At 44.6% G+C, this 27,483-nt stretch overlaps 2 protein-coding genes across 6 annotated transcripts in view; one reads left to right on the forward strand and one right to left on the reverse strand.

Moving 5' to 3' along the window:
• The window catches only part of LOC149353826 (box C/D snoRNA protein 1), an 82,135-nt gene extending 65,990 nt beyond the window's left edge, over window positions 1–16,145 (reverse strand). Inside the window, exons 1-4 of one of the 2 annotated variants that reach the window (XR_016291063.1) lie at window positions 15,832–16,145; window positions 15,576–15,748; window positions 12,073–12,170; window positions 6,959–7,137 (exon numbers count right to left, since the gene is read on the reverse strand). Coding sequence is in view for 1 of the 2 variants with exons in the window: in XM_089582865.1 (XP_089438991.1) it covers window positions 6,959–7,137; window positions 12,073–12,170; window positions 15,576–15,748; window positions 15,832–15,848 (467 nt within the window). In the remaining variant the exon portion in view is untranslated. The remainder of the gene's footprint in view (window positions 1–6,958; window positions 7,138–12,072; window positions 12,171–15,575; window positions 15,749–15,831) is intronic. The other variant, XM_089582865.1, reaches the window with a different exon arrangement.
• A 251-nt stretch (window positions 16,146–16,396) lies between these two features.
• The window catches only part of GABA-B-R1 (gamma-aminobutyric acid type B receptor subunit 1), a 52,645-nt gene continuing 41,558 nt past the window's right edge, over window positions 16,397–27,483 (forward strand). For all 4 annotated transcript variants that reach the window (XR_016291061.1, XR_016291062.1, XM_089582863.1 and 1 more), the window contains exons 1-3: window positions 16,397–17,015; window positions 17,425–17,559; window positions 25,599–25,769. Coding sequence is in view for 2 of the 4 variants with exons in the window: in XM_089582863.1 (XP_089438989.1) it covers window positions 16,740–17,015; window positions 17,425–17,559; window positions 25,599–25,769 (582 nt within the window). In the remaining 2 variants the exon portion in view is untranslated. The remainder of the gene's footprint in view (window positions 17,016–17,424; window positions 17,560–25,598; window positions 25,770–27,483) is intronic.

Consider the following 27,483-nt stretch of genomic DNA (forward strand, 5'->3'; position numbering starts at 1 on the left):
TGTCCCCCCTCCCCACCTCTACCATGTTTGCTGCCCTGCAAAGCCGCGGCAGACACTGCAGCTGTCCCACTGTACCGTTTACAATGCGATCGATCGCGCACTCTTTGTAGGCCATCTCGATGGCAGTGGAGAGCATACCATTATCTCGAATGGCAACGATGGAGAACAGCCAAGCCTAGCCAAGCCTATCCGGATAGCCAAGCCTATCCAAGCCAGTCCGACTGCACCCGCCAATTCCGTTTAAATCCAAGTGGCGCCTTTCCCAGTGGCGGGGTACAGGTTGGTCGCAATAGCGGCGCCCGCTCGCGTCTATAATAGGCCGAAATAACAAACTTTCGGTTGAAAAAAGATCTCCACAATATTGTTGGCATCTGTTTTAGTACGAAAATTCGAACTTTTAGACACCACAAAGTCCGAAATATCGGTCGTGAAAATGTACACGTTCCTATGAGGTGTGCGACGGTTCCTCAGCGAAAACCGAAATATCACGCAAGTCCGAATTATTGTGAGTCCGAAAAATCAGTCGGCTACTGTATATGGAATCAGAGCTAATTCGAATATTTCTAGCATTCTCAAAATTTACAATGCAAATTTCGCCAACTAATTTATTGACTTTTGCTGCAGCCTTCAAGACTCCCATGCCAGTTCCAAGCCGCTGTTCACTTTTCAGGAGCCCTAGTCTGCAAGTCCACAAATTTGTCCAGCGTTTCTAGTTTGCTCGCTGATGCTTTTACACATCTCACAGGTTCGCCACTCAATGCTTTATTATGCTAGCCTTTCTCGCATCCTTCTCTGTACCAAGCTGCAGCATGGGCACTTGTGAGAGCACTTTTTTTTTTCTCATTGCAAGCTTCAAGTGACAAGCGTGATTTTGATACAGGAAATGCTGCAGTACAGAACCTTTAATTTGCACCTGAAGGCACCCTGGACACTACAGACCTCCTCAACCACTCGGAAGAGCACACAGAACTTTAAAGTGTTCCTGCGTGCCTCGTCATCTACTCACCATGAGTGGCAACAGGAACAAAACGCCTTGTATGAACCAAACAAAAACACCCAAACAACATTATCACGACAGTAGTGGTTTTCCAAGAGCAGTGTCTAGTAGCGACACTGAGGAACTACGCAGCAGAGCAGCAGTAATCAGAAACTTCGATAGCAGGAACAGAAGTCCAAGATGCCATGAAAGCAGCAATGTGGTGTAGACTCAAAATCGTGTCAAGCCATTTTCAGTGGTCAGTGGTGCCATCTAGGTAGTGAGCTGTACTGTAAACTACGTGTACCACTAAAACTGCTGCTGTCAGCTTTGACTTGCGCAACAGCGGTCACCAATTTTGCAAAAGACTCAGCACTACCCTCTCCCAGTCCTCTACAGTGCTCCTTTGAAATGAAATAAGCCGAATTTTGTTCTGATGATGCAAAGACACTGAGCTGAATATAAAACAACATCGTTTGTACGACATCATTTACTGAGATATGCTGAAGTTGAGAACTATTTTTTAATGTTACTGTTCTTGAAGGAGAAATCTATCTTGAAAATTTGGCACATCGCACAAAAAACGTCCGGCCCTTGCAAACATAGCAGCCTACCAACACTGCCTGTGCTTACTATGACTCTGCAAATCGAAAAGACTTTTACGCTGGCACTATAAACTGCAGCGCTTTGGGACGTTTAACCCCATAAATCAAACATATACATAAACTACAGCACAACAGCAGTGTTACCTCTGCATGCTTCACAGCTTTGGCAGTACTGCAAGGAACAACTGAGATGGAGTATAAGAAGCTAAGCAGTCAATGTGTTAAAAAACAGCCCTTTTCAGCTGATGACACTTACAAATCAAAACGGGCCTGTATCGATAAATTATTGCGTTCTAATCACAAAGAGACCACTCCAACCGAAAAAAAGATTGGTTTGGTTTGTAGGGTTTAACGTCCCAAAGCGACTGAGGCTATGAGGGACGCCGTAGTGGAGGGCTCCGGAAATTTCGACCACCTGGGGTTCTTTAACGTGCACTGACATCGCACAGTACACGGGCCTCTAGAATTTCTCCTCCAAAGAAATTCAACCGCCGCGGCCGGGATCGAACCCGCGTTGATATATTGATATATTTACAGAGTTGATATATTTAGAGTTGATAAGAGTTGATATATTTACACGAATATAATGGTTTGGTTTTGGTTTTATGGGGCTTAACGTCCCAAAGCGAATATAATGGGTTCACAAATATAATGCAAAGGGGGAGTTTGAGCCTTAATGAAAAAAATAGCAGTATGATTATAAAGCAAGTGCAAACTACGCAGAGCAACCATAGATGAAGGCTATGTGTGAACTCGCTAGTGTGTTTCGTTTTGAGAAGCTGGATTCGCTATGCAGCTCGGAAGCCTTGTGGCTGAGCTCTCTCAAAATGCAGCGAAAAAAAATTCATGCTACTGCCGTATCTTGGCTCTGAATGCAGTGGTGCTACCACCATAATGATTTACAGCAATTTTAAGAATGCCCAAAAATACATTATGAAGGAGCTAAAAAGCTACCTTGGAGCACTTTGTGGCAGCTAAAGGGGCACTGACACAACAATCTGCATTTTACAACGAACTGATGAAGGGTCCGGCGAAACCCCACAGAGATTATGCATTAAAAGTCCCTATTACACAACGCAAAATTACACACGCCCCGCTTTATACAACGACCAGCGGGAATTATATGGTATACAACGACCAGCGGGAATTATATGGAACAAAAAAGGCTGGTGGAGCCCTTTATTGCTAGACATTCCAAGGTACTCCAAATCAGAATTAAGGCGGAAACATGCAAATAATGATGCGATCCAATGTTTCTACATCCCTGCACCGTGGCATACTGTGTAGCCTGAAGCTGGTCTTAAAAAAAAAAAAAATTCTTAATATCGCAGCCATCGTAGCCACAACTATAAAAGCTTTGAGAAACGTGTTTTTCTGTGCTGATTTCAAACAGGCCATTTAATTTCATGTAAAACCAGTGCCTGTGCACTTATGTAATATGTTAAGCAGTTTTTTGGTGAAAGAAATTTTACTGCAAGGAACTTGCTAAAATGCATGCCATTGTTTTTTTTTCTTTTTGTTTTGTTTTTGACATCAAGGAATGCAATAAGGGTAAAATTATAATCCTGCTTTTCACAGAACTTGAGTTATTAGGTTTTGAAGTTTCCACTGCAGAAATAGAAATACAAACTTTTCTTGCCGTTCAGAACTCGATAACTCGATTTCCATGAAAGGCAGGATGATAATTTTACCCTTCTTGCATTCCTTGATGTCAAGACAACCCAACGGCATGCATTTCAGCAAGTTTCCTGCAGCATAATTTTTTGAAAGTTCTCGGCAAAAAAACTTGCGTAGCATATTCCATAACCACACAAACACTTGTTTTAGATTAAATTAAACGAAATATCTAGAATCGGCACAAAAAAATACATGCTTCCTGAAGATTATAGAATTGTGACTTCATTAATAAAAAATTTTTTTCCAAGACCAGCTTTTCCCTCAACTTGGGTCAACAGCTACAGCCAATCGCAAGAAACATAACACAGGGCACTGGAAAACCAAACAAAGACATGTAGCAAATGTCCGCGAGAGCTCCACTTGGTTTCGTTCACAAATTTACCGTGGTTTCAGAGTGCCGGAGACATGGAGATGCGCCTGATTAGCTGTACTCCCGGCATTGGTCGCGTCATCCATTGTTCAGCAACAAAACGTAACACAGCAGGCTACTGAAGCCTTCGAAGTCGGCAGATTCAAGCAACAGCTGTACCAACCTTGGAGGTCATACATAGGTGCCGCCACCATTGCGCCACTAACCACCCTTCCTCTCTGGCCTTGCCCGCCAGATTTACCCTCTCCACAGCCCCAAAGAGGCGGTGCAGCCTCATGGGTGCGTTGCTCGCTTGGCCATGTGCCCAGGCCATCAAGCACATAGTGGTTCGAATTATCAATGGTGGAACCAATTCACATTTATGGGCTATGTTTCACAGAGGCTCCAATGAAGCGTGGATGGACCAAGTCGTACAGTTTGAATTATCCAGAAATTACAATTAATCAAGTCAGAATTAACTAGCTTTCACTGTAGAGGTGCCCCCCTCCCCTCCAGGCATTCAGTGTAATCTAGCACATCAATGGTAAGCTGCACACGCAAGTTTACACAAGCCACCTACCGACTGCTCTTAACACTGAAGAAACAACAAGCGATCTCTTTTATGGGAGTAGAGACAATTCTTGTTGACACCAGCCAAATAAACTCACATAGGTCACCAAGAGTGTGGCAGAAAAAGCGGCTCCCCAGCTACCAGCACAACTAGCGCCTGTCTTGCTATTGTGTCCACATCATACTAGCGATGTCAAGTCAATAGCACCCATATACAAGCGCACATCCAGTGACACTGCTCAGGAGCCTCTGACAGTCACCATTGTACAAAACAATTTTTGTCCTCATCCCACGACTCAAATGACAATTGACTTCACGCTCACCATAGCCACTAATAGACAATCAGCAAAAAGCCTTCCAATATAGCGATGCAGGGTGCATATTTTCTCCTAGAACTTATGTAAGGAAAAAAAGATTATTCATATTGCCAGCACAGCCTTTGCAAAACAAAATTAACACAAAGCACAAGCTGACAACCATGAAACATGGCGAGTGCATGGCTGTCAGGAGCTACAACACACAGTGAGCAAGCAGCACGCAAGTGGCAGCATTCATGTAGATACAGTCGAAACAAAGTAAACAACTACTGCAGCTTTCCAATGATGTGATCACTCGCTGCGAAATGAAGAAGGCACTTGCACAGGGTTCTTACGTTCTTAAGGAAACTGTACTGGCACATGGCAATGCAGCAAAGATACTAATATAAATTAATTCCTCAACACTGCACACCTTAAATCTCTGCATGTGAGGATTAACATGCAGCAAACTGTTTTATGCATAACAACGATGGCTCCAGGTGTGTGAGGCAGTGAAGACCCCAGCTACTAAAATGCTCTCGTCACTGCTAAACTGCGTGCTGACAACAGCTTTGTGAAAGATGACGATGCTATTATGGCTGGTCACCTGAATGCACACAAAACATGCTTTTCCTGCATTTATTAACCGGACCTCCACGCTTACCCTCCAGCCCTCCATAAACTAAACCGCACATTACAGCACTTACCTATATACAGCCGAACCTCGATGTAACAAACCTCAATGTAACGAAATTCGCGATGTAACGCATTTTTTTCATTTCCCAATCACTTCCCCATTGAAAACCATGTATTTTTTTTCGCGATTTAACGAAGTAATTTTGCTCCGCACTTTCGATGTAACGAAGTCCTTGCGCATCGCATGCATGTGCCAGGAGCTACCTTGACAATCGAATGAGAGCTAAAAGTTTAGCCGAGACGAAACGCAGTTTGTATTTGCCCTTTTACGCGCCAATTTTGCCGGCAGTGTGCGAGAACGTACCGCCGCGCCATCTGTCGTGTGCATACAAAGCCCGCGGCATGGAAGTTTCAAGACGCGCCGCGCCATGACGCCACTGGCGAGCTGTAGACTCTGAACGTGAAAGCGCAAACCGGAATTTTCTTGCAGCGTCCGTTCGTTTTTTTTTTTTGTGTGCGATGTCCTCGTAGACAACAACAAAAAAAAGTCATCAGTGTTGACAAACTCGTGGAGCTAGTGTGGTCGTACCTTTAAAACGGGTGAGCGGCAAAAAAAAAAAAAAAACGTGCCCTGGCAGAGGAGGCGAGTGGCGAAGGGAGTAGAGGGGAGGCGTGGTGTGGGAGGCGCGCGCGGTGCATTCTGGGTGGGCGGCTTCGGCGCGCTCTCGGCGCGGCCCGCGCGAAATGCAGCCGGCTGCATTCCGCGCCGGGCGCCGTCAGAGCGCGCCGTCAGAGCGCGCCGGTAGCCGCCGAACACGCTGGCGATCGGGCGCCGCTGTTTCGCGGACGTGACGTCGCCGTGCCGCGCGCGCACGCGCTACGTCGGAGTATAACCGCGCCGCGAGCACAATCCCACCGCGCCGGCGTGAGCGATGCGAACATTTTTCTTTATTTTTCTCTGATGCGTCCCCGGCTGCAAATGTTCAATGCTGATGATGATGATACCAGTAGCGACATCTTGTGGCGGCTTTCAGTACTAGGCGCTGCGCTCGTTCTTTTGCTATGCGCACACGGAGAAAAATGGTGCCGTCGCGGTGTTTGCTATCACTCATTGTGCTCCTGATGTAGAAAAAAACATCCGGTGCCCTTGTTAGCGATACTATTACTCGATTTTCTTGTGTATTTCCTCAATAAGTGATTTACAAGTTCCCATCAACAAGCAGTGTTCCTGAACCAGTTATACTTTATTTTGACAGCTGAAACATGGGAACCTCGACGTAACGAAATTCGCGATGTAACGAAATTTTCGGCTGCAAGTAGGACTTCGTTATATCGAGGTTCAACTGTATTCGCATTTGAGCAGTTATGTGGCTGTTGGTAATATTTCAACATACCAATGTTTCTGATAAAGATTCTACTCAGTAGTTCTGATAGACACAAGCTGTAATCACATAGTCCTAATTAACAAGAAACAAGTTTGTATCCAAAGTTAACAGGGCTCAAGACAAACATCACCATGCACCCAAATAATTTGCCAAATACAACACTTGCACACAAATAAAGGCACACCAATGGCCAATATAAAAAAACGAAAGCTTGTTTTTCAGGATGCTAATGCTACACTGTAATTAAAAACAACTAATGTGTACCCGAGCACCTGAAAGGAACCTCAAATGCACGCACGTCTGCTTGTCATTACCATACAGAAAGAGGCCTCTGAAGTAAACATGTGGTTGGAGAGAGAGAGTAATGCTAACATGCAGACTGCACTTACAGTTAGTTGGCATGCTGGGGGCTTTAGATCATATTATCACAACCCAAGCGGCTGCAATGTGCACCAAAACAATACCTCTGACTCTCATGGACCTTGACATGGACCGCAGGGAAGACCCAAGCCACATGCCAGTAAATGCAGCGCTCACGGAAATTGAACTGCGACTTGTTTTCTTGCCGTTTGGTGAAACAACGAGGCAGCAACTTCAGCACAGTACCACGGCGCCTGCACTCAGCTTGGAACTTGTGCAAAAACTAAGAGGGGGAAAAAAATTGACAGAGAAAGCCGATACTGTAGCAACACAACAAATAACAAGGCCATTTTGCAAGCAGTTCCTTTCAACTTTGCAGTTTCAGTGCTGCCGGTCACTACTGGGGAACCACTGGGTCAGTTACAAAATGCCTGTCTGCTTTTGCACAAGCTCTACCAATTAATTCAATCATTTTGCCTTTTAAATATAGTGAACACTCTGCTCAAGCGCATGGCAAAGCTCTCGCCTGAGGCAGCGTAACCGACTGCAATCTTCTGAGGGTACAACCCACCATTGCTCACCACAGCCGAGCACTGTAGACTTTTTTTCTAGCTGAAAATCTGAACACTTACATTACAGCAGTAAAAAGAAAAAAGAAAAAAAAATCCCAGGATAATTCATTTTAAAAGCAAGAATAATGGCAGATTTCGATTTGGATTATGGGGTTGAAAGTCCCAAAGTGACTCAGGCTATGAGGGATGCTGTAGTAGAGGGCTCCGGAAATTTCGACTACCTGAGGTTCTTTAATATGCACTGACATCACGCAGTATAGGGCCTATAGCATTTCGCACCTGCTCGAACCTGCACCCTTCCATTCAACAGCCAAGAACCATAACCACTGAGCCACCATAGTGGCTACGAGAACGACAGCAAATTTACAGCATTTTTTGCAATGCAGCTTTCTCTCACTGAACATCCTGCGATCCCTCAGTGCTTACCACTGCCCCATCATAACTGCAGCGACAGGCTACCCTGCAAAATATTAGCCAACAACAAAGCTCTGCATTCCAGCTGCACTTCATCACTGTTTTGCAGCAGTAATGAGTGTATGGTAAACAGTCAGGGTTTCATATTGGAAGTGCCTAGGCAAAACTGCATTGTTTCAAGTGACTGCACCACAAGCCCCATCGCACCAAAAACATATATGTACTACTAGCAGATTGCATGTTGTGGTAACATTAATGCAGTTGCAAAGATCAGTGATAAATACAGATGAAGTACTCTACAGAATTACTGTGGGCATCTGAAATGATTACATTGTAAACCTGCTTTACAAACCCTCATGAGACTTCCACTCCAGAAATGAAGAGTGAAAATTCAGAGCTAAAGACAGAGAGGCAGATTAATGACAACAATTCATTAATAACTGCAAGCAGAAATGGGGCCACACAGCAAAAGAAGTAGTTCTGTAATCCCAAATGTTGCCATGATGACATATCTACACTAACCAATGCCATAATCACTGCAAGTCTAACCTATGTCCTGAACTATGGGCATGCTACCAACTATGAAGACTACGAAACACTCTTTGCAGGTGACCATAAATGGAACCGGTGAGAATGATGCAAGATTTTAATCCTACAGGTGGTATGCACTGGCGCACAGCGCTGCCGCCGGCCACCATGATTGAGGTGCACGAACTCCTGCTCCACAAGCATGTTTTCTTCGCGTGTCGCATTCAGACTGCCGTTTGGAACCCACGTGCATCGGAGATTCAGCTGCCAGTCTCTGGGCACGATAGCTGCACGTAACTACGTCGTAAACGAATGCCCCTTCGATTGTGCAGCTGCGTTTGTTAGCGCTGCTTGAGCCTGTCGAGGAAACAGCTAGGCGCAGCGATGTAAGTTGGTTGCAGGTTTGGTTCCCCTCGATTCTGGGATAGAAGCTCGGATAGTGGTCATAGACAGCAGCGCTTCCGTGAAATCAGAGAGCTGCATGTTGTTCAGGCACATTCGCAAGGAAGTGATCAGTGATCCGGCCTCTCACTCAGGCATCTGTGGTGCATGAGCACACCGGGTAGATAGGTGCCGTTTGCGTGCAAGTCCTCTGCACACAACGCATACTCATGACTGGATTTGGGAAGCCTTGTTATTACTCTGGAGTAGTTCTTTTGCACAAAGGTGGTCATAGATTGTCAGGATGGCCCTTCATAAAGCAGCAAACTGGGCTAGGTAGTTGTTTACTTAAACTGGGTGCGCCGTGTTGACAAATTTCACCACGAGAGTACCTGCTAGTTGACACTTGACAGTCCGCGCTTTGTCAGTGTCATGTCTCTTTTTTGTGCCGGCACCTGACAACACAGCGTACGGTGCAAAAATTAGTGTGCTGTTTTGGCAGGGATCGAGGTTGCCATGCCAGCTCGCGAGCTTGCAGTATCGCCCAGATGCAAACGCAGAGTTCAAATCCTGCGCAATACAAAAATGCCGCCTGAAAGGCCACGATTCCACCAAAAAATGAAGCGCGTGCCCCAAGAATTAATTTCATGATCAAAGAAAGTATGAGGTCACATCCTTCATTCAACATTTACACGAACTTTGGTGGCCATCCTGTGCTTGTTTAGGATTCATTTCGTCCAAGAATTTCGCAGGTCAACCTAAGATTAAAATCTGAAGCACTATACCCAGGTCAGATATGTAGTACAGCTTGGAAAGAAACGAATCTGTGCAGGTACAGGCAGTCCAGTTGTGCAAGGAGCACCACACAAGCACCGCAGCTATCAAGTGCGCACCAGGCCACCAATCTCTTCCCCGCGAATCCACCTGAACAACATGCGGCTCTGATTTCACGGAAGCACTGCTGTCAGTGACCACTGTCCGAGCTTCTATCCCAGAATCGAGGGGAACCATACCCGCAGCCAACTTACATCGCTGCGCCTAGCTGTTTCCTCGACAGGTTCGAGCAGCCCTACTATGCGCAGCTGCCCAATCGAAGTGGCGTAGTTATGTGCGGCTATCGCTCCCAGCAACTACCTGCAGAATCTCCGATGCACGCGGATTCCAGACGGCAGCCTGAATGCGACACGCGAAGACAACATGCTTGCGGAGCAGGAGTTTGTCTGCTATGTGCACCTCAATCATGGCAGCCGGCTAACGGCACACCGCAGTGCCGTGGCACAGCTGTGCGCCAGTGTACACCACCTATAGACCAGAATCCAGAGCCGCTCCTGGGCGCGGCCATTTTCCGCCGACTGGTGCGCCGCGGTGCGGGCGTTTCTTTGGGGACTGCGGGGCTGCGGCAGCTCCGCGGCCGCGCCTGCATATAGCCGCGCTTCGGGCGCTAAAAACACATTGCCGAGCATACTTCCGCAGCGTGGCTGTGTTGCAGGAAGTATTCATGCTATCAAAGGGAGCACATTGATGCGTTTTAATGACATTTAGTTTGACATTCACGTGAATTGAGCTGACGCTTAGAACGCGCTCGTGCTTATATCGCTACCGTCATGGTGCTCCACTGCAAAAAAAAAAAAATAACGTTTTGTTTGATATCAAGTATTAGGTGTGCGGCTAGCATGCAGTTCCAATTTCTATGCACTCTTAACCCTTCGGCCATAAAGTGCCACGCACAAACAGGGCTTTCTTGTCGCATGCGTGGTGCGCCAGTTTATCAACAAATTACCGCTCTGAGCTTAACTGAGTCGCAGCGCCAACAAAAAACAAAATTTCTCATGGTTTCTGCAACCTGGTGCATAAAAACGTACTTTTGCTCAAATTATCAAAGCTTGAATAGATATTAGCAGCGAATCCAGATTTCACGAATTCTGAGGTCCGATGTCGCGTTCATCGGTAGCTCTCGCCACGTGTGACAGCATTGCGTAGGCGTTTGGCTAAGTGTGAATGAATGTAAATCGCACATATTTTCCTATGATTAAGCTAGATAGCAAAAGCAGAGAGACACTACGGTAAACCCTTTATCCCCCCCCCCCCCCCCCCGTCTTGATCCCTATGACATGCGTGCGGAAAGAGCAACTGAAATCGGTAGCGGTCGTGCTTACAATCCTGTGCATGAAATGTGTTTAATGGGAACTAGAGCAAGCTCAGTGAAAGGAGGTAATCGAAAACACGCGCTTTGTCGGGACACCTTCAGTCTGCAGCTCGCCTATCCAGGTACTACACCACTGAATCAAATCAATAAATCCACATTCCTGTGCCTAAAATTATCATAGATGATAAAGCACGTAAAAGACGGCAACAAACGACACGCCAGCGCAGAAATCTGCTTAGAAGTGCCGGTTTCCAGTCCGTACGCTACCTGGCCGACTACTCCGCGGGAAAAATCCTTGCTGTTTGCAATACTATTCCAGAATTTCCCTGAGCAGCGCCGCCGCACCAGCGGCTCGGTGGAGTAGCGTCGCCGCTGCGGTGCCAGCGTTTAGAATCCTGAGCCAGCAGAATATCATCATTGAAAAACGTAGCGCGAAAAACGAGACACAGAAAAGGTGAAGATAGGACGCGAGCGCTAATCATCAATATCATCATGGTGGGCACAAACAACGAGACAGACATGCACTGCCTCGCCGCACTTGCATCCAAATAAACGGAAAAAAAAAACTCGACGATGTCACGTCAACGACTAATTGCGCGCAAGATAATCGCAGTACTGTCTAGTAGAGGGAAAATGTGAGTAGTGACGCACAGCACACACCCTCATACGTTATGATGAAGCACTACAACAACAGAAGCGAACACGTAAACATGCATTCTACGCGCGGCGCCGGCGCGTCCCGCAGTCCATCGGGCCGCGCGCGCCGATAGATGGTGGCTGGTGTCGAGAGTAGGGGCGCGCCAGCAGCCTGCGTGTGAGGGTAAAAGAATCTGGTCTATAGTACTAAAGAAATGAGTTATAACATGTGTGACAAGCTGCAATACCTGCACTGCCAGCAAAATATGTAGCTTCCTGTGTTAAACAATGTTATATAGCCATTCAATTAGGAGAAAAGCATATCAACAGCAAAGAATGCATGGTTGTTATGGGTCAAAGTCGTGTTAGGGCCATGTATGTCCTCTGTGCAAGACTGCCCGACTCAAATAATGGCACAGTGCTAAAAAAAAAAAAAGGGGTATTCACCAAGGAATCCACAGAAAGCATATCTCTACCATCTTAAAGATCCATCGAAAGGACCGAACGCAAACACCTGTAGATAATGTAAGGCAAGACTCACACCAGGAAGGGTCTTCTGTTGGGGATATACACCCAAAGCTGGCTTGGTACGGCATACAGTGTCAACAACCCTTGCAGATTCTTCAAGAAAACGGTAATCTGGGGCAAAATGAACACACACATATACACACATAAAAAAAACTTGCTTACATGCATGCACTGTGATATACAAAATGCAATGTATATACATTGCTTTGTTCCAATGCTACATTTTATTTCTAAACAGCATGAATAAAATAGTCCAGTCTACACAGCACCCAAAAGATGGCAGGGGGCCTGACCTTTTCATAATGAGTACCATAATTTCAGATTTAGAGACAGCCCTGTACAGCGGGGCTCAATTTTGGCATTTTTCTTTACTAGATTGCCAGCACCTGGTATATAGCATGCAGAATCAAGGTGAGCAACTAGCGCATAAAAATTTATATGCAAACAAAGCGCTAGTATCAGAAAACACCGCAAAAGAACAAGCACAGGGAATTTCACGCCTTATTCGGCAATACTGAAAAAAAAGGGTATAGTGTAGAGTCCTTGCCTATAGATAGCCCACAAAGCACAAAACTTCATTTTTAAACATGTAGCAAAGGTATTCACAAAACAGCATGGGTACCATTTTGTTGTACAGCACGCAGCTTCAGAAATACAGGCCAGAGCAGATGGCAATAAGCCTATTAGGCACGCCATGTTGCCTTTCACCATGCACCACATACATCAACACGGCGGCCACTATGGTTTGAGTGAATACTCCCTATAGCCTGCGGACTGCACACGAGAAATATGGTATATAAAAGGGGCCTTTCGTTTTTGAGTAAAACCTGATCTCTACCCAAAAATATGTCTTCTAGAGAATGTAACCTCCAAGTGCAGAAAGGTAAAGGCACTATACAGGAAATGGCCTATTTTGTACTGTCTTGTACTTAGTCTAGAGAGCTGTGCTATCCACGGTTTAGCTTAAACTGAAAATAAATTCTAAAAGTGCGTTTCAGAAGCGACAGGCCAGAACAAAGGCACCGTCCGGGGCATTTTATAAGCACAATTGTATGAACACCATCAATGCTAATGACATCCTATACTAAAGCCTTGAGAAATACTGAGAGAGGAAGAGGAGAGGCAGATCGATTTTCCAAGGCTACTGTGCATTTAAAACGGCCATTCTGATGTTTGATGCTTTTGAACAGCACAAAAGCAGGAAGGTCTAGCACACAGACTGGAAAGATCGCACATAGACATGATAACGACTATATTAAATAAGAGAAAAAAAAATAGAGAAATATCTCATTTGGCACATCGTTTCTTGATGAGACCTGTCATTTCTAAATTGCTTAGAAAACCAAGAGCAAAAGAGTGCATTCCATGTACTGCATAAAAATGAGAGCTGGAGTCAATAATCCTCACTGGAAAAAAATAACCTGAAATTCAGGCCTCTCTAAATAACTTACATGATGTGCTGAATGCACTGAAAGCAGAATCTGATGAGACTGATGGCCAAAGTTTCTGTGCAGGCAATACTGCTGCACAAACTTGCATTTTTATTATATCCTTTATGCCCTGACGTAACTTGTAATTCACCCATTTTGCTTGAAGGCATTTCAAATGAAATCAGAGCTAAAACCCATAAAAACATCCTTACTTAAAGGGGCAGAACACTGAATTTTAAGAACCCTATTTTTGTTCGGCACAACAGAAAGCTTGCTGTCTAAGGTGCTGTATTTTGCACATAGGTTGGCGCACTCACTCATGAGTGCACTCATATCACTTCACTCACACTCACGGCTATGAGTACGAGTGCGAGTGACTGGATGTGAGTGTGGGTGGTCATGAGTGTGAGAGAGAGGTTGTGAGTGTGAGTATGAGTGGAAGTGAGTATGAGTGAGTGGATGTCAGTGTGGGTTGTCATGACTGTAAGTGTGAGTGAATGGATGCGAGTATGGGTGGTCATGAGTGTGAGCGTGAGTGAGTGTGAGTAAGTGGTTGTGAGTGGTCATGAGTGTGAGTTAATTGGATATGAGTGTCAGAGGAGATTTGTGGTGAGTGGACATGGGTGGACGTGAGTGGCGAGTGGACGTGAGTGGTGGGTAGACGCGACAGCGAAGTTGGTCGCGTGTATTTCGTGACGACAGTATCCGCTTAGCTACTTTCATGTTGTCCACAGCTGAGGGAAGCAAATATTCGCTACCGAGGGCGCTCGAGGCAGCATAAGGCATCATGCCGGTGTCTTTGCACAACCGAAACAGAGGATTCCGCTGGCGCAGGAACGGCAATCTTTTGTTGCCGCTCGCTTTTGTAGTTCACCGTTGGCATGGGCGCTGGCCCTTCGCGGGTGCAATGAGCCGCTACGAGTTTTATCAGATCCTTTGATCGAATTTCGCATTACCACTGCTGAAAAGGTAGATGTCACTTGTCCCACTTCCCACACGGCTCGAGTGCATTATGCAGAGTTCCAATGCTTGTTGCTGAAACGACTGTGCACTTCACGGCAATAACTAGCATACGGTGGGATCTTTAGATTTTCTCCTCAGAAAACAGTAGCGGTTCTGTTCTCTTTGAGACGGGGCCTGCAGGTCGAGCCTGCAGTGCACACTTAGGTTTTTTATGTGCCCGGGTGTGGTCACGTGGTTGACTACACGATAACAACAGGTTTCACTGCAAGATGGCTTTTTATGCAATTTTCAATGCCAAATTGAACTCATAAATCCTTGTTTCTTAGATATTGCAGTGCTCAATTCCTACAGTTTGCGACACAGTCTTTTCATTTCCGCCATAACCTCATGACACGCTTTGGTCAGTGTTCTGTCACTTCAAAATTTTACTCTTGAATTAACTTCATTCCATATTTTTTAGGTATGCCTTTTTCTTATCTACAAAATAATTTTCCTGGTAAACAATGATTCACTTTTATACGAACTTTCAACACCATCACTATCTTTTCAAGGTCTGCTCCAATTACAAGTAAGTGAGGAAAAGTTTGACAGTAAGCAGTGCTGTTTTGAAGGAATGTCATCCTATCTGTGGTTTTGATCCACCCTACTTCGTGCCACAAATACGGAAGACAAACTGCGGCGATAAGAAGCACAAAACTGATTATCATTGATGACCAACGACATACTAGGCGACAGTAAGTTAGCCTTTTCTCCGTCATTTATGTAGGAAAAACTACGTCATGGCAAACGCTGCGCCTGGGCTATTTGTGTCTGACAAGGTATTCCGAATACTTTTTTTTTCTTTCTCAATTCGCTGTAGTACTAGGCATGTACGCGCCTTCGGCCTCTTCACTACACCTCAGCCTTCCAAGGTCGAAATAAATATTACACCACTCAAGAGCACCCCCACCCCTCGCCTCTTCTTAAGCAAGCTAATAATCTTTCAAAGCACGAGAAAAAAAAAAATACTCCGCATGTTTGATTGCGCAGCTTGAAATTACAAAACGTGATTCCTATGCAGGCAATTGACCGCAAGAAAAGTTTTTTTTTCTTTTGCTGCTACAAAGCAAATTCCACCACTTACCACTAAGAAGATCCAAGTCTGTGAACCCGTCCAATGGAACGTACGCCGTTTTGTCGCGAATGCCATCACACTCGCCGATCTTTTTGTGCTGTTTCACGCAGGGCAAGGAGCACGACCGGGCTGAACATTTCGGACAGCAGTACTTCGAAGGCTTGCCGCACTGGAGGCACGTCCTACGTAACAACGCAGCGCAGTCGGCATCGTCGCTGTAACAGCTCCAGGCCAAAAAAAAAAAACACAACCCACGTGCACTCACCTGTCTGGAGCCGCCATATTTGTTTTGATTCCTGCACCACGGTTTGCAGCCGCCCTTGCTGCGGCGGTGGTAGGATCACACGTGTGATGTGCGGATCCTCTACGCCACTACGGCCCCTCTTTCTTCTTTCACTCTCTCCTTTATCCCTTCCCTTACGGCGTGGTTCGGGTTTCCACCGGAGACATGAGAGATACGCGAGCATGTGAAACTACAGTCACTGTAATGAAACTGCGTCATTTCCCTTCCTCAAAACCATTTTTTTTTTTTAGGATCAGCTGAACCAGCGCTTCCTGCTGAACTCTGCATGGGCATGACGTCTACGGCGCCTTGCTGACGCTACTGACGCCGTCGGGAGTAGTTGGAAACGCCCAGACAGTAGTACATAAAATCACTGAGTAGAGCAAAATTTTATTCGAGTATTTCAGTAAAAAACAACAAAAGCGTACGCTTTGGAAGACGATAAAAACAATAAAGGTGATATCATCTTGCGCATCAGGGTGATCAGGGAATGACGGTCGCCTGGCAACGGCCGGCCACTTACTCCTCGCCCTCTTTCAAGGGCTCGCCAAGGCTCGCCCGCTCGCCGCAACTCGTCGTCGGCTCGCGCGTAATGTGGCGGGGGTGGGGGTGTGCGGCGGCGTCAGCCGACCAGTGCTTGTTCCGCTTGTGCCACCGCGTCCGCGGCGGTAGCGATTTGTTTTCGTCGTGGAGACTTGCGTCTAGCCGATGCAGCGTACCCGATCGTGCGGATGCACTGCGGCGCTACCCCGGTCAGCGGCAGGGACGCTCCCGAGCGCGGCCTTAGTGATCCACTCACCCACTTTGCAGCAGCGGCATTGAACAGCACGGAGTGATAGCCCTACGCAGCGATCGATAGACCAAGAGAAGCAGCCGTAGGAACGAACACGATGGGGGAAACTTGTGCCCCTTTGCTGGCCGTGCTGTTGTGTTTGGCCGCAATGCTACGAAACGCGAGCTCCCTTCAACCCAACGAAAAAGTCGAGACAGGAGTGCAGAAGCTCAAGAGTTTGTACATAGCGGCGGTGTTTCCCATGAAAGGCCATGGTGGCTGGCTTGGCGGCCAAGGATGTCTTCCAGCGGCGCTTATGGCACTGGAAGACGTGAACCAGCGATCGGACCTTTTGATTGGCTACAAGCTCGAAATTGACTGGAGGGACAGCCAGGTGCGTCGTCCTTGACACACATTTTCTGTGCCGTCGAAACACACCGCGCAGCAGGGCGACCTTTGACATTTTCCTAGAGTGCGATCGCTGTTTGGCAGATGCTTGATTTATAGTCAATTCAATATCTACTGAATGGTGCATCTATAATCTTTAGGCTAACCGCAGAACGGGCCACGTTACCCTTACGTGGTCCGCTCTGGCTTTGTTACCAGTTTCGCTTGTGTCGGCTAAACAGAAAGTGAAAATGTTGCCTCAAGCCATGCACTCTGGGGTTATTGTGTGACGCTCTGGTAGTTTCCCACTAGGCATTAATGTGATCTGTGCTGGAACGTTGGCGACATCTGATTTATTTTAACTCATATTTATTTGGTGTATTTTAAATAATTCTCTTCTCTCTTTCCTTTTGCAGTGCAATCCTGGCCTTGCTGCAACAGTCATGTATGACCTGCTGTACAATGAGCCACAGAAATTGATGCTTCTTGGAGGGTGCAGTATTGTGTGTTCTACAGTGGCAGAAGCTGCTAAAATGTGGAACTTGGTTGTTGTAAGTGCTTACTGCACTCTTTTTAATTCACTGCTTGACAACTGAGCATGAGAGTGGCTGAAAGCTACATTGTTTTGAGGGATTAACCATTACCACCTAAGTTTGGAGCCGATTCAGACATTGCAGTTATGATCAGTGCACATGCGACTCAGTATGTACCTGCATTTACATGATTGATGCATGAGTTCTGAAACTTTCTTTGCATTTGCTGTGGGATACATTCAGTTCCAGTTACACTTTTAGGGACCTTCACCAATTATAATAGGGGTTCCAGTGAAGTGAACGTGGCACAAGTGCTTGAAAACATTCTGCACAGAAGAATCTGAGGTTTAGTTTCTTATCTTAGTTGGGAGGTAGGTAGGTATGCAAATTTTAATTTGATAACTCTTAGTCTTTCGGTACCTAAGAAGTCAAGAGGCCAAGTTGTTTACACAAGGGAAAGCACAATGAAATTGTGTTGTCTGATTTAATTATCAAGGTTCTTGATTTGAATGACACATCTTTTGATCAATTTAATTACTGTTTTTGATGGCCTGTGCACAAGCCAGCTGTGGAGTTGAACCCTTGGTATGGGTGAATGCAAAGGGTTTTAATGTGTGCTGCCTTGTGCAATAGAATTGCCCAGGAACCGCAGAAACATGTACACAGCCACCCCTACTGTGGCTCTTACTCTTCTTTTGCATGACAGTGTTGGTGATATATGTTCAAGGAATCGAAACATTCCCAGCTGCAAAATGATTTTAAGCATTTATCTTAAGGGGAAGAATCTTCCATAATGCTGTGGGTATGATAAATCTGTCTTGGAGCTTAACCTTGTGAGAGCAGATGTATCTGTATGGCAGCAGTAAGAGAGCCAGTGAATGCAAGATAGTTGAATATGCTTGAACCACCTTGCTGCAAAAGACACTTAGTGTCCAATTTCGCTTTCAAGAAGTTGAGCATCCTTGATGCTGACTAGTTGAAAGTGTCTTTGTCTAGGATTGCCAGTGATGCCAAGTACTTCACTTGGTACCTCATGAAGCACAAATAGAGCACTGCACGGGCTTGGGCGTACCTTAAAGCCCAGGCTGGGTACAGCAATTTTTTTGCTGGATCTGGGCCAGGCTTGGGCTTTGGGTTGCAGGCCCAGGCTGGGCTCGGGCTTGTGCAGTGAACGAGTACTCTCGCTGAACGCCCGCTTCTTATGTTCTCATGGTGTTAACAAACAGCAGGTCAAGACAGTAAGAGCCAGTTTTCAACTATATCCAGAGTGCAAACTTATTAATCTTCGGCAATGAGTCATGTGATATGTTGAAATGAAAACAATGCACAAAACACAAAGTAACTCAGGCAAAACAGCACATATACCATTCTATATTCCTAAGCTCATTTGCACTCTTTGCAGAGCTCTTGGGCTCTGAAGCACTGAAAGTCTTATCGGCACAGTATTTTTGCTTGCCAGCTTCTTAGCTTTGTGAAATTGTTATGCATGAAGCATAAGTACAGCATCCGCACACAAAATGAAGGAACATTTTGCTTTAAAAATTCGGATATAGCCTGAGGCTAACAAGAACTCTTCAGGCTGTCTTCACTGTTTTGGGTGCTAGATTTTCAGTTCTGAGCGCATCACACTTACCTCCTTCCTAGCATGCATCCTGGCTCTGTACTGTCCCACACAATATTAATGAGTCTCATATTTCCTTATAATCGTAGTATTATAGAATTATTTCCTCTCTTTCGTGGTGTTGCTTCTCCGAGTTTCCCAAAGCATAAAGGAGGTTGCTGCTCGTGCGGGCAAATCTGGGCCTTGGAGGGTGCATCCAATAACTGCTTAGTTCATAGCACACATGTAGTGTGGTTTCTCTCCTTTCGGTGTATGTGTTTGTGCAGAGCACTTTTCATAATCTATGGCGCAATACTAATGAGGCTCTCTCTTTTGTATGTCAAGTCCTGTCTTTTTTTTCAATATTTTTTTTTGTGCTCTTTATTCCACAAAAGCTGTCTAAACTAATTGTCTAAGATATGACAGCTTTAATACTCATTTTCAGTGAAGTATGGGACCTGCAGAAGTTGACATCTTCATTGCGTAATAGTATATCAGAGCCCAGTCGATGTTCGTGCATTTTGTTTTTGCTAGATGGTAATAGACAAGCGACGATGGGAGAACCAGCTGTTTGAACGCACACAAGGGGACACCTTGTTACCTTGTGGTCTCGCATGACTTCTTGCGTGTCAGTGGCGAACAGATTGCAATGTTACAGGCTGTTTAACATATGCTTTTGAAAGTTAAATCCGAAACTAAGAGGCAGAAAACGGGCTTCAGTCAATTATTTTCAGAAAAGTGGCATATGTCGCATTCAAGGAGCTGTACTTTTTTTGGGAAAAAAAAAAAAAATTACAAACTCAAGCAGAAACTAGAGAATTTTAGACCTCTATTTTAATAATGGTGCACTCTTTTTAACTGAAGTTCATAGTTGCAACATTTGAGCTTCTGTAGCACATTTAAAGCTTTTATGTTGTTTCGGGCCCGAGCCGGGTCTGGAGCCACTTGTCAGACCAGGCTGAGCAAGGCAGATTTAATTATTTATTTATTTATTCTAAATACTGCCAGTCTCTGGTAATGCATGCAATGCCCACCTTAGCAGGTGGGCATTACATGTATCATAGCTAAGGATAACATTTCTGAAAGCGGCTGTGCAAAAGACAGCTATAATCTAGACAATTCATAGCACAGAAAAACTGAGAAGAAGTTGATAGATTTGCACAAGTAACTTAAAGAAAAAACATGCAAGTTCAAAAACATAAACATGCAACACATCGTATACTCCTTGAAATGGACAAAAATGAAGAAAAAGCTTTCTAACCACAACTTTTGTTTTAAAACGCAGCTTCTTGTTTGGAACAAAAATTTGAAAATTAATCAGCATTAGTTATGGATGCGTCTAGATGGTTCCATTCTCTTGTTACCAGCGGGAAGAAAGAATTTTCGAAAGTGTCGCTGTGATAAGGATATTCATTTAGCGTATATGCGTGCTGGTTTCTTAATGCACATTTTTGTGACAGTGAAATTACTTTGATGAATCAATCTTAAAAGTGTTATTAAGAAGCTGATAAAGGAATTTTAGTCGCGCGCGCTTTGCCCTTGTTGATAGTGTTTCGAGCCCGGAGATTACAGCTAGTTGTGTTGGTGAGGCAGTTTTTTTGTATCTGTTGTGAATAAACCTCACAGCTATACTTTGAATTCTTTCAAGTCGTGAAATATTGGTTACAGACTTAGGAAACCAAACAGTGTTAGCATATTCTAGAACAGGTCTAACAAACATTTTATAAGCTAAAAGTTAAGAAAAAACAGCTGTTGTAATGCAGTTGAAGTAATTTTGTCGATGTGTTTGCCCCATCTAAGGTCGTTAGTTAATGTAACTCCTAAGTGTTTGTGTTCGTTGACGAAGGCCAGTGGAGTACCATTGATTTTGTACAAGAAATTTGATGGTTGTTTTTTTCTAGTTACTGCAATTGCTACAGATTTAACCTTGTTAAATGACATTTGCCGGTCATTACACCAGTCCGAAAGTTTTTGCAATGATCTGTTAAGTATGGCATAATCTTCATGGCTTCTGATTTCTCTGTAAATTATACAGTCATCTGCAAAGAGTTTGATGTTACAGGTAATGTCGGTGGTAATGTCATTAATAAATATAAAAACAGTAGTGGCCCAAGGACAGAGCCTTGAGGAACTCCGGATGTGACTGGTACCGTTTAAGATTGAATGTTATGGTACAAAACGAGTTGGGAACATTGCTGCAAGAAATCTTCAGTCCAAGCCAAAAGTTCCCCATCACCGATGTAACCCCGTAGTGTTACAATTAGTTTGGAATGGCATATGCAGTCGAAGGCTTTAGCAAAGTCGAGTAAAATGATGTCAGTTTGACTGTTACTGTCAATATTTAAAGCTAGGTCATGCACAACTTCTGTTAATTGGGTAACTGTTGATAAGCCGTGGCAAAGTCCATGCTGATGAGGCGATAATAAGTTATTGTGCTCTAGAAACTCTGTTAGGTGCTTTGAAATTATATGTTCTAGTAGTTCACATGCGATACTAGTGAGTGATATCGCCTGAAGTTGGGAACTGAAAAAGTAATCCTGATGTATAGATCGGTAATGATGAGAGCTTCCTGAGGCTCGGGTCGGGCCCAGGCATATATTAGAAAAACCAGGCCGGGCGGGTAACGGTAGAGGGTATCGGGCCCAGACCGGGCCACTGCTTGTGCAGAGCTCCAAGCACAAACCCTTTTTTTCGCTGCTAACTTTTGTTCTTGTTCTGAGGCATGCATTAACTGTTTCGAGTTTGTTGTCCACTTTCGAAGCGCCATATCATACAATTGCAGGGATTCTTCAGCTGTGTCAGTGCCAGTTATAAGGTCATTGAAACAAAACGGTTAGACAAATGCGTCAGTTCTCACAACCTTGTTAACGAATGCCCTTTTTAAAGTGATAATCAGTGATCACAGCAAGTCAAAACAGGCTGCATGTTATTATAAGTGGTGCATGCATCATCTCTCCTGAATTACTTTTCAAAGTGCTCAGCTATATCTCCTTTAAGCCAGAGGAAAAGAAAAGCATTTTTTGTCCTTCTTTCTGATAGAGATCTGTGGAATGGCTTTTTTTTTTTATCTTTCTGCTACTCTGTTTTACCTGTTACTGCGATGCAATGTGATCTGAAATGCATCTAAATACTGGTGCAAATTGTTGCCCTTTTCAAAGCAGTTTTTAAAAGATTTGTGCCCCTTTGCACATGAAGGTGCAATAAAAACTGCTCTCCCTTTTGGAGGCCCACCTTTTTCTTTGATTAGTGCTTCCTTATGTAGCATGCGTCAAAGCTTTCTTGAGCCCATAGCAGAACTGTTAGCTGTTTCTGCATGTCCAGCTTGCAGGTATCCCATTATTTTAATTTCATAGGTATCCGGCAGCCCCTTTTTGCTCAAAAGGTTACAAAAAAGCACCTAAAGGGACACCAACTTTTATTCATAGTAAAAATTTGTTGCTGGTGGCTCAGTGGTTAAGGCACTCGTCTACTGAGCCAGATTACTTGGGTTCGAACCCGACCGTGGCGGCCGCGTTTCGATGGAGGCGAAACACAAAAAGGCGCCCGTGTGCTGTGCGATGACAGTGCACATTAAAAATCTCCAGGTGGTCGAAAGTATTCCGGAGACCTCCACTGCGGCACCTCTTCCTTTCTTCCTTCACTCCCTCCTTTCTCCCTTCCCTTGCTGCATGGTTCGGGTGTCCACTGAGATATGTGAGGCAGTTACTGCGTCATTTCCTTTCCTCAAAACCAATTTTAATTTTCAAGAATTTTGATTAAATCTTTTAATTTTTTTGCCACTTGATTCAAACTCTTGATGTTCGTACTGAAAAGGATTCCATGATCACTGTTTGAAGCTCAATGGCAGTGTTGTCTTTCCTCAGGGATCTGCAGCCAAAATTTTGTCCGATGCCCCATACTTGCGAAAATGGCTGAGAAGTGGCAACATCTGTATTTCATTTTTTGACCTTTCCTAGCTTATGAATGCTTTGCTTTAACTGAAATTATCATCTTTGTCATGAGGATGATGTAATCTATCTATACATGCCAACTTCAGTTTGTCCTCAGGGCCCCTTAATTTTGTGACCTATCTGTAATCAGAGAGCTCATCTTCTTTCCACAGTATTGTGCCGTCGTATTTTTCATCCTCAAATAGACGACTTTCTTCAAAATTCTTCATGGTTGCACTCTCTGGGTGATTCCTGTAAATAGGATCCAATATCCTAAAGCTTCTGAGTACTCAAAATAAGTGAAATAAGTCGTTCTCGGTTACATGCGTCTTCAGCACGCAAACCCTCATCCACAATTTGTATGCCTCATTTCTTAAAGCTTTTTTTGCTACCTTGAATGGTCAGTCCATCTGAGTTTGGAGTTCACTGCTGTTAGCACCTCCTCCATGCTGCATGTGGAAACTTCACCTGTAATTATAGTTAGTGTATGATGAAAGCCAGTGAGTATGCCTCGTGATGACTGAAGGGTGAAGTAGTTCACCTGGGAGCGTTCTTTTCACACTTATTAAGTGATGCTACAGAATACAGTTCAGGGGGCATTTATTCAGTGTTTTGGCAAATGTTTGCAATCTCTATTGCAGGCAATATGCCTGTGTCACATAACTGACTTCTCAACTGTAGGTCTGCGGTGTGTGATTTCTTGACTGTCTGATTTGACACACTTTGAATGTGCTAAGGGCAATGGGGGATGATACTATAGCTGTTTAACTTTAGATGTCTGTAGAGTTCCTTAATTATAAACTTAGCCAATTGGGCTAAACGTATGCTTTTGCACGTCTGCTCGGTTTAACTGCGTTAAAACCCCACCATTTGTTTACTCTTTTGCACCACAGTATGAATGGTATCCCGGAATAAACTTTACAATTTACGTGCATGCACATGCCTTAGTGTCTGTGACTAAGTGACTCTGCACTCACTTAATGTGTTACTTATTTCATTTTGTTCTCTCAGAACTTGATTGATGTTTTGCTTATTCGTGAGCTAGTGCGTTGTGTTAGAAGTTTGATTTGCATTGCAAATCTACAGATGGTTAGCACTTGCATCATAGTGGCCGCAATGTTTGTGAACTAGGCGTGCAGCAAAACTTTGTGCATTTGTCAAATCCATTTACTGCCATGTGCTCTGACCTACATGGTGAAAGCTTGCTTGATGCACCATCGTGGCACACATAGTGTCACATGCAGGCCATCTAGTATTCAACACTGGCTGCCAGAATATCTAGGGCTTTTTATGTGTTTGTTTGATACAGTGTATATTTGTGATAAACTGTGAATCTGCTGTCGATTTCACAAAATCAGCTGCCAAGCTCCACAGCCTCAACAGTGTCTCCACGGTCAAATTGTGTTGACTGCTGTGCGTCAGTGCAGTGTAGCAATTACTTTGTTATGAAGAATCTCCTCTGTGTGCAAAAGGTACCTGGCTTAATCCCTTGGTGCTTGGCCATCTGAGGGGGGGCAGAAATGGTTATGAAATGCGCTACCTTAGCCTCTAACCAAATGGTTTTGTCTGAGTGCAGGTAGAGTTTCCCATCACCAAGTCAGCAGATGCTTTTTACCCATTAGAAAAACTGAATGTATCCCAACCGTGCACATATTCAGACCTGGTTCCTTGCACATACAAGTCACGTGCTCTTGTACAGCAGTTCATCATGTTTATGTTTGGTGCCCCTTCAGCATCAGTTTAGGTGATTGAAGAGCTCTGAAAGAGTTCGGGTAGAGCCAATCTCTTATGATAACAATTGTGAACCGAGCTTATTTTGAATATTTACGCAAAAACAATCTCAGAAATGCTATGTGGGTCCATTTAGCTAGGTGATTGTTTACTGAAGGGCAACACCACTTTTATTTACTTGACTTTAAAATATAAAAGTTTCGGTAAACATAGTTTAAAGTTCATTTGAAATACTAGAATTACTACACCTGGTCACTCGGATCTTGTTATCCTGCCACGGTGTGTGTGTGCTTGCTGCACGAAGCGCAGCTTCATTAAACAGTAAAGTCACCAGGGGCCTTAGGAACGTCCTCAAGAATCCCAAGTACTGGCAGACCTCTACGTTAGAGCCACTGCTTTCACAAGAGGCCACTGCTGTGGTTAAAGGTTACTTGTCGCTTTTACTTTTCAAGGCAGATTTCATTTGGTTGATGGCAGAATGAATCACCGACCTGCCAGCACAGCAGTTTCGGTTCGGTCCGGTTTGGGGAACCAGGTGGCATTTTCTCTGTGCATTCTTCACCTGGGAAGGCCCACTGCCAGGTCAGGGAACACTTGCACCAGAACCAGTGGGTACTTGGCAGTGCTCGAATTCAGACCCAGTGCCTCCTGAATGAGAAGGAGATGCTGTACCACTAGGCTACTTAGCATACTGTTTGGAGCAAACAATATTTATCCGTGGTTGCGATGTAGGTGGAATGGTTTTGCAGAATGACTTCACATTAATTGTGAAATGTTTTATGGTTGCTGTTTTACAGATATCATATGGATCTAGTTCACCTGCATTGTCCAATAGGAAACGTTTCCCAACATTCTTCAGAACACATCCATCAGCTACTATTCACAATCCCACGCGCATCAAGCTTTTTCAAAAGTTTTCATGGTCAAGAATTGCCATCATTCAAGAAGCTGAAGAAGTTTTTATATCTGTGAGTGGTCTTGATTTTTATTGTTTTTAAAACACAGTGAAGCTCATGAAAATTAAATTTAAACAGTGGGGTTTAACATCCCGAAGCGATGCATGGGCATGTAAGGGTTGCTGTTGTAGAGGGCCCTGGATTAATTTAGACCACCTGTGGTTCTTTAACATGTGCTGATATCGCACAGCACATGAGAGGTTTGTATTTCGCCTGGCCAGGATTGAACCCTCGACCTTGGGGTTAGCAGTCGTGTGCCAAAGCCACTGAGCCACCATGGCGGATTAAGCTTGTGAAGGATACAAGAAAGCGGGAGATGCCGTTATGTCACCTTCTCTGTAGCCAGGACAGGAGGAGCAGTTGCTTGATCAGTTACAGTGTCAGAAAGCCCAACACAGTGGCTCAATTTTCGTGCCAAAACTTTTCATTGCAGTTCTTTGTGGAGTGAACCAGTTTATGCAGTTTGGAGAAAGCAACCCTAAATAAGGATGTGTACATGTATCCAGTTAACAAGTATAGCTGCCGCGATGGCTCAGTGGTTATGGCACTCGGCTGCTGACCCAAAAGACGTGGGTTCAATTCCGGCCGCAGCGGCCACATTTCGATGGAGGCGAAATTCTAGAGGCCCATGTAATGTGTCAGCACATGTTAAAGAACCCCAGGTGGTGGAAATTTCTGGAGCCCTCCACTACGGCGTCCCTCATAGCCTGAGTCGCTTTGGGACGTGGCTGCAGAAGCAAGAAAACACAGTTGGAAGGGTAAAAACTGGACCCTTTGCCAACACTGGTAGCACTGCTGCTAGCAGCCCCATTATAGCAGCCCAATTGTAGTGTTTCTTTAATCATGCTTTTTAGAATATCCTTTTAGAGAAAGAAGAAGGGTCTCTCCTGTATGTTCTTTCCGCCATGGTGATGCAAAGTCTACCATACTGTCATCACTAGATCAGTGCCATGGGCTGGGACCTTCATTTTCGTTTCCATCTTTGCCGCACCATGGTATTTGTCATCACTAGGGTACCCAGTCAAAAAAGGGGGGGGGGGGGGGGGGGGGGTTAAAATGGAATTGGGCCAGCCAGTATAATGATCCTAGTGTGTTTCTTTTCTTTTATCGTCCTTCACACCAGCTAGGCAGTTGCAGCAATGGCAGTGCATATCTTTGCCTGATTTAAGGACAGGGTGCTAAAAAATCAAAATAGCATAAAATGGTGATATTATCCTTGCTTGGAAACTGTTGGTTTGCTGTTGGTCCTAGTTGTGTTTGTGGAACTTTCAGTTGTTGCTTCTCGTTTTCAGGGGGGAACAAGTCTTCCCTCATTGTTTTCAGAATCAGGTTCTAGTTTCCTTTCATTTTCTACTCTTTCTGCATGATGAAACCACCTGAATGACAGGTTTGTCTCTATTCTGGTTGCTTTTTGTCAAAAGATTTATCGTGGCAGCAAGTTGTTAGCCCAGTACTCAGCACATAGCACTGGTGGGAAAATTCAGTAATCCACTTTTGTGTATTGTGTGCTGAAGCATCTGTGTAATGCTGCACACATTTTGAAAGCCTTTAGAAGTCGAAAGGTTTCTTTTCTGACACATTTTACAGCATCAATGAGCTGTCTTATGATTTAGCACAGCATTGGAACTTATGCAGACAAACTTAAGTGGTCTTCTTCTGCTGGGTTGAAATTTTTATTAAGGCAGTGAGCATAGTCATACACAATAAAACTTCATTAATTGGGACT

This window comes from Amblyomma mixtum, chromosome 3, assembly GCF_055824585.1.
Source record: "Amblyomma mixtum isolate Tamu chromosome 3, ASM5582458v1, whole genome shotgun sequence".
In the NCBI taxonomy this organism is placed as follows: Eukaryota; Metazoa; Arthropoda; class Arachnida; order Ixodida; family Ixodidae; genus Amblyomma; species Amblyomma mixtum.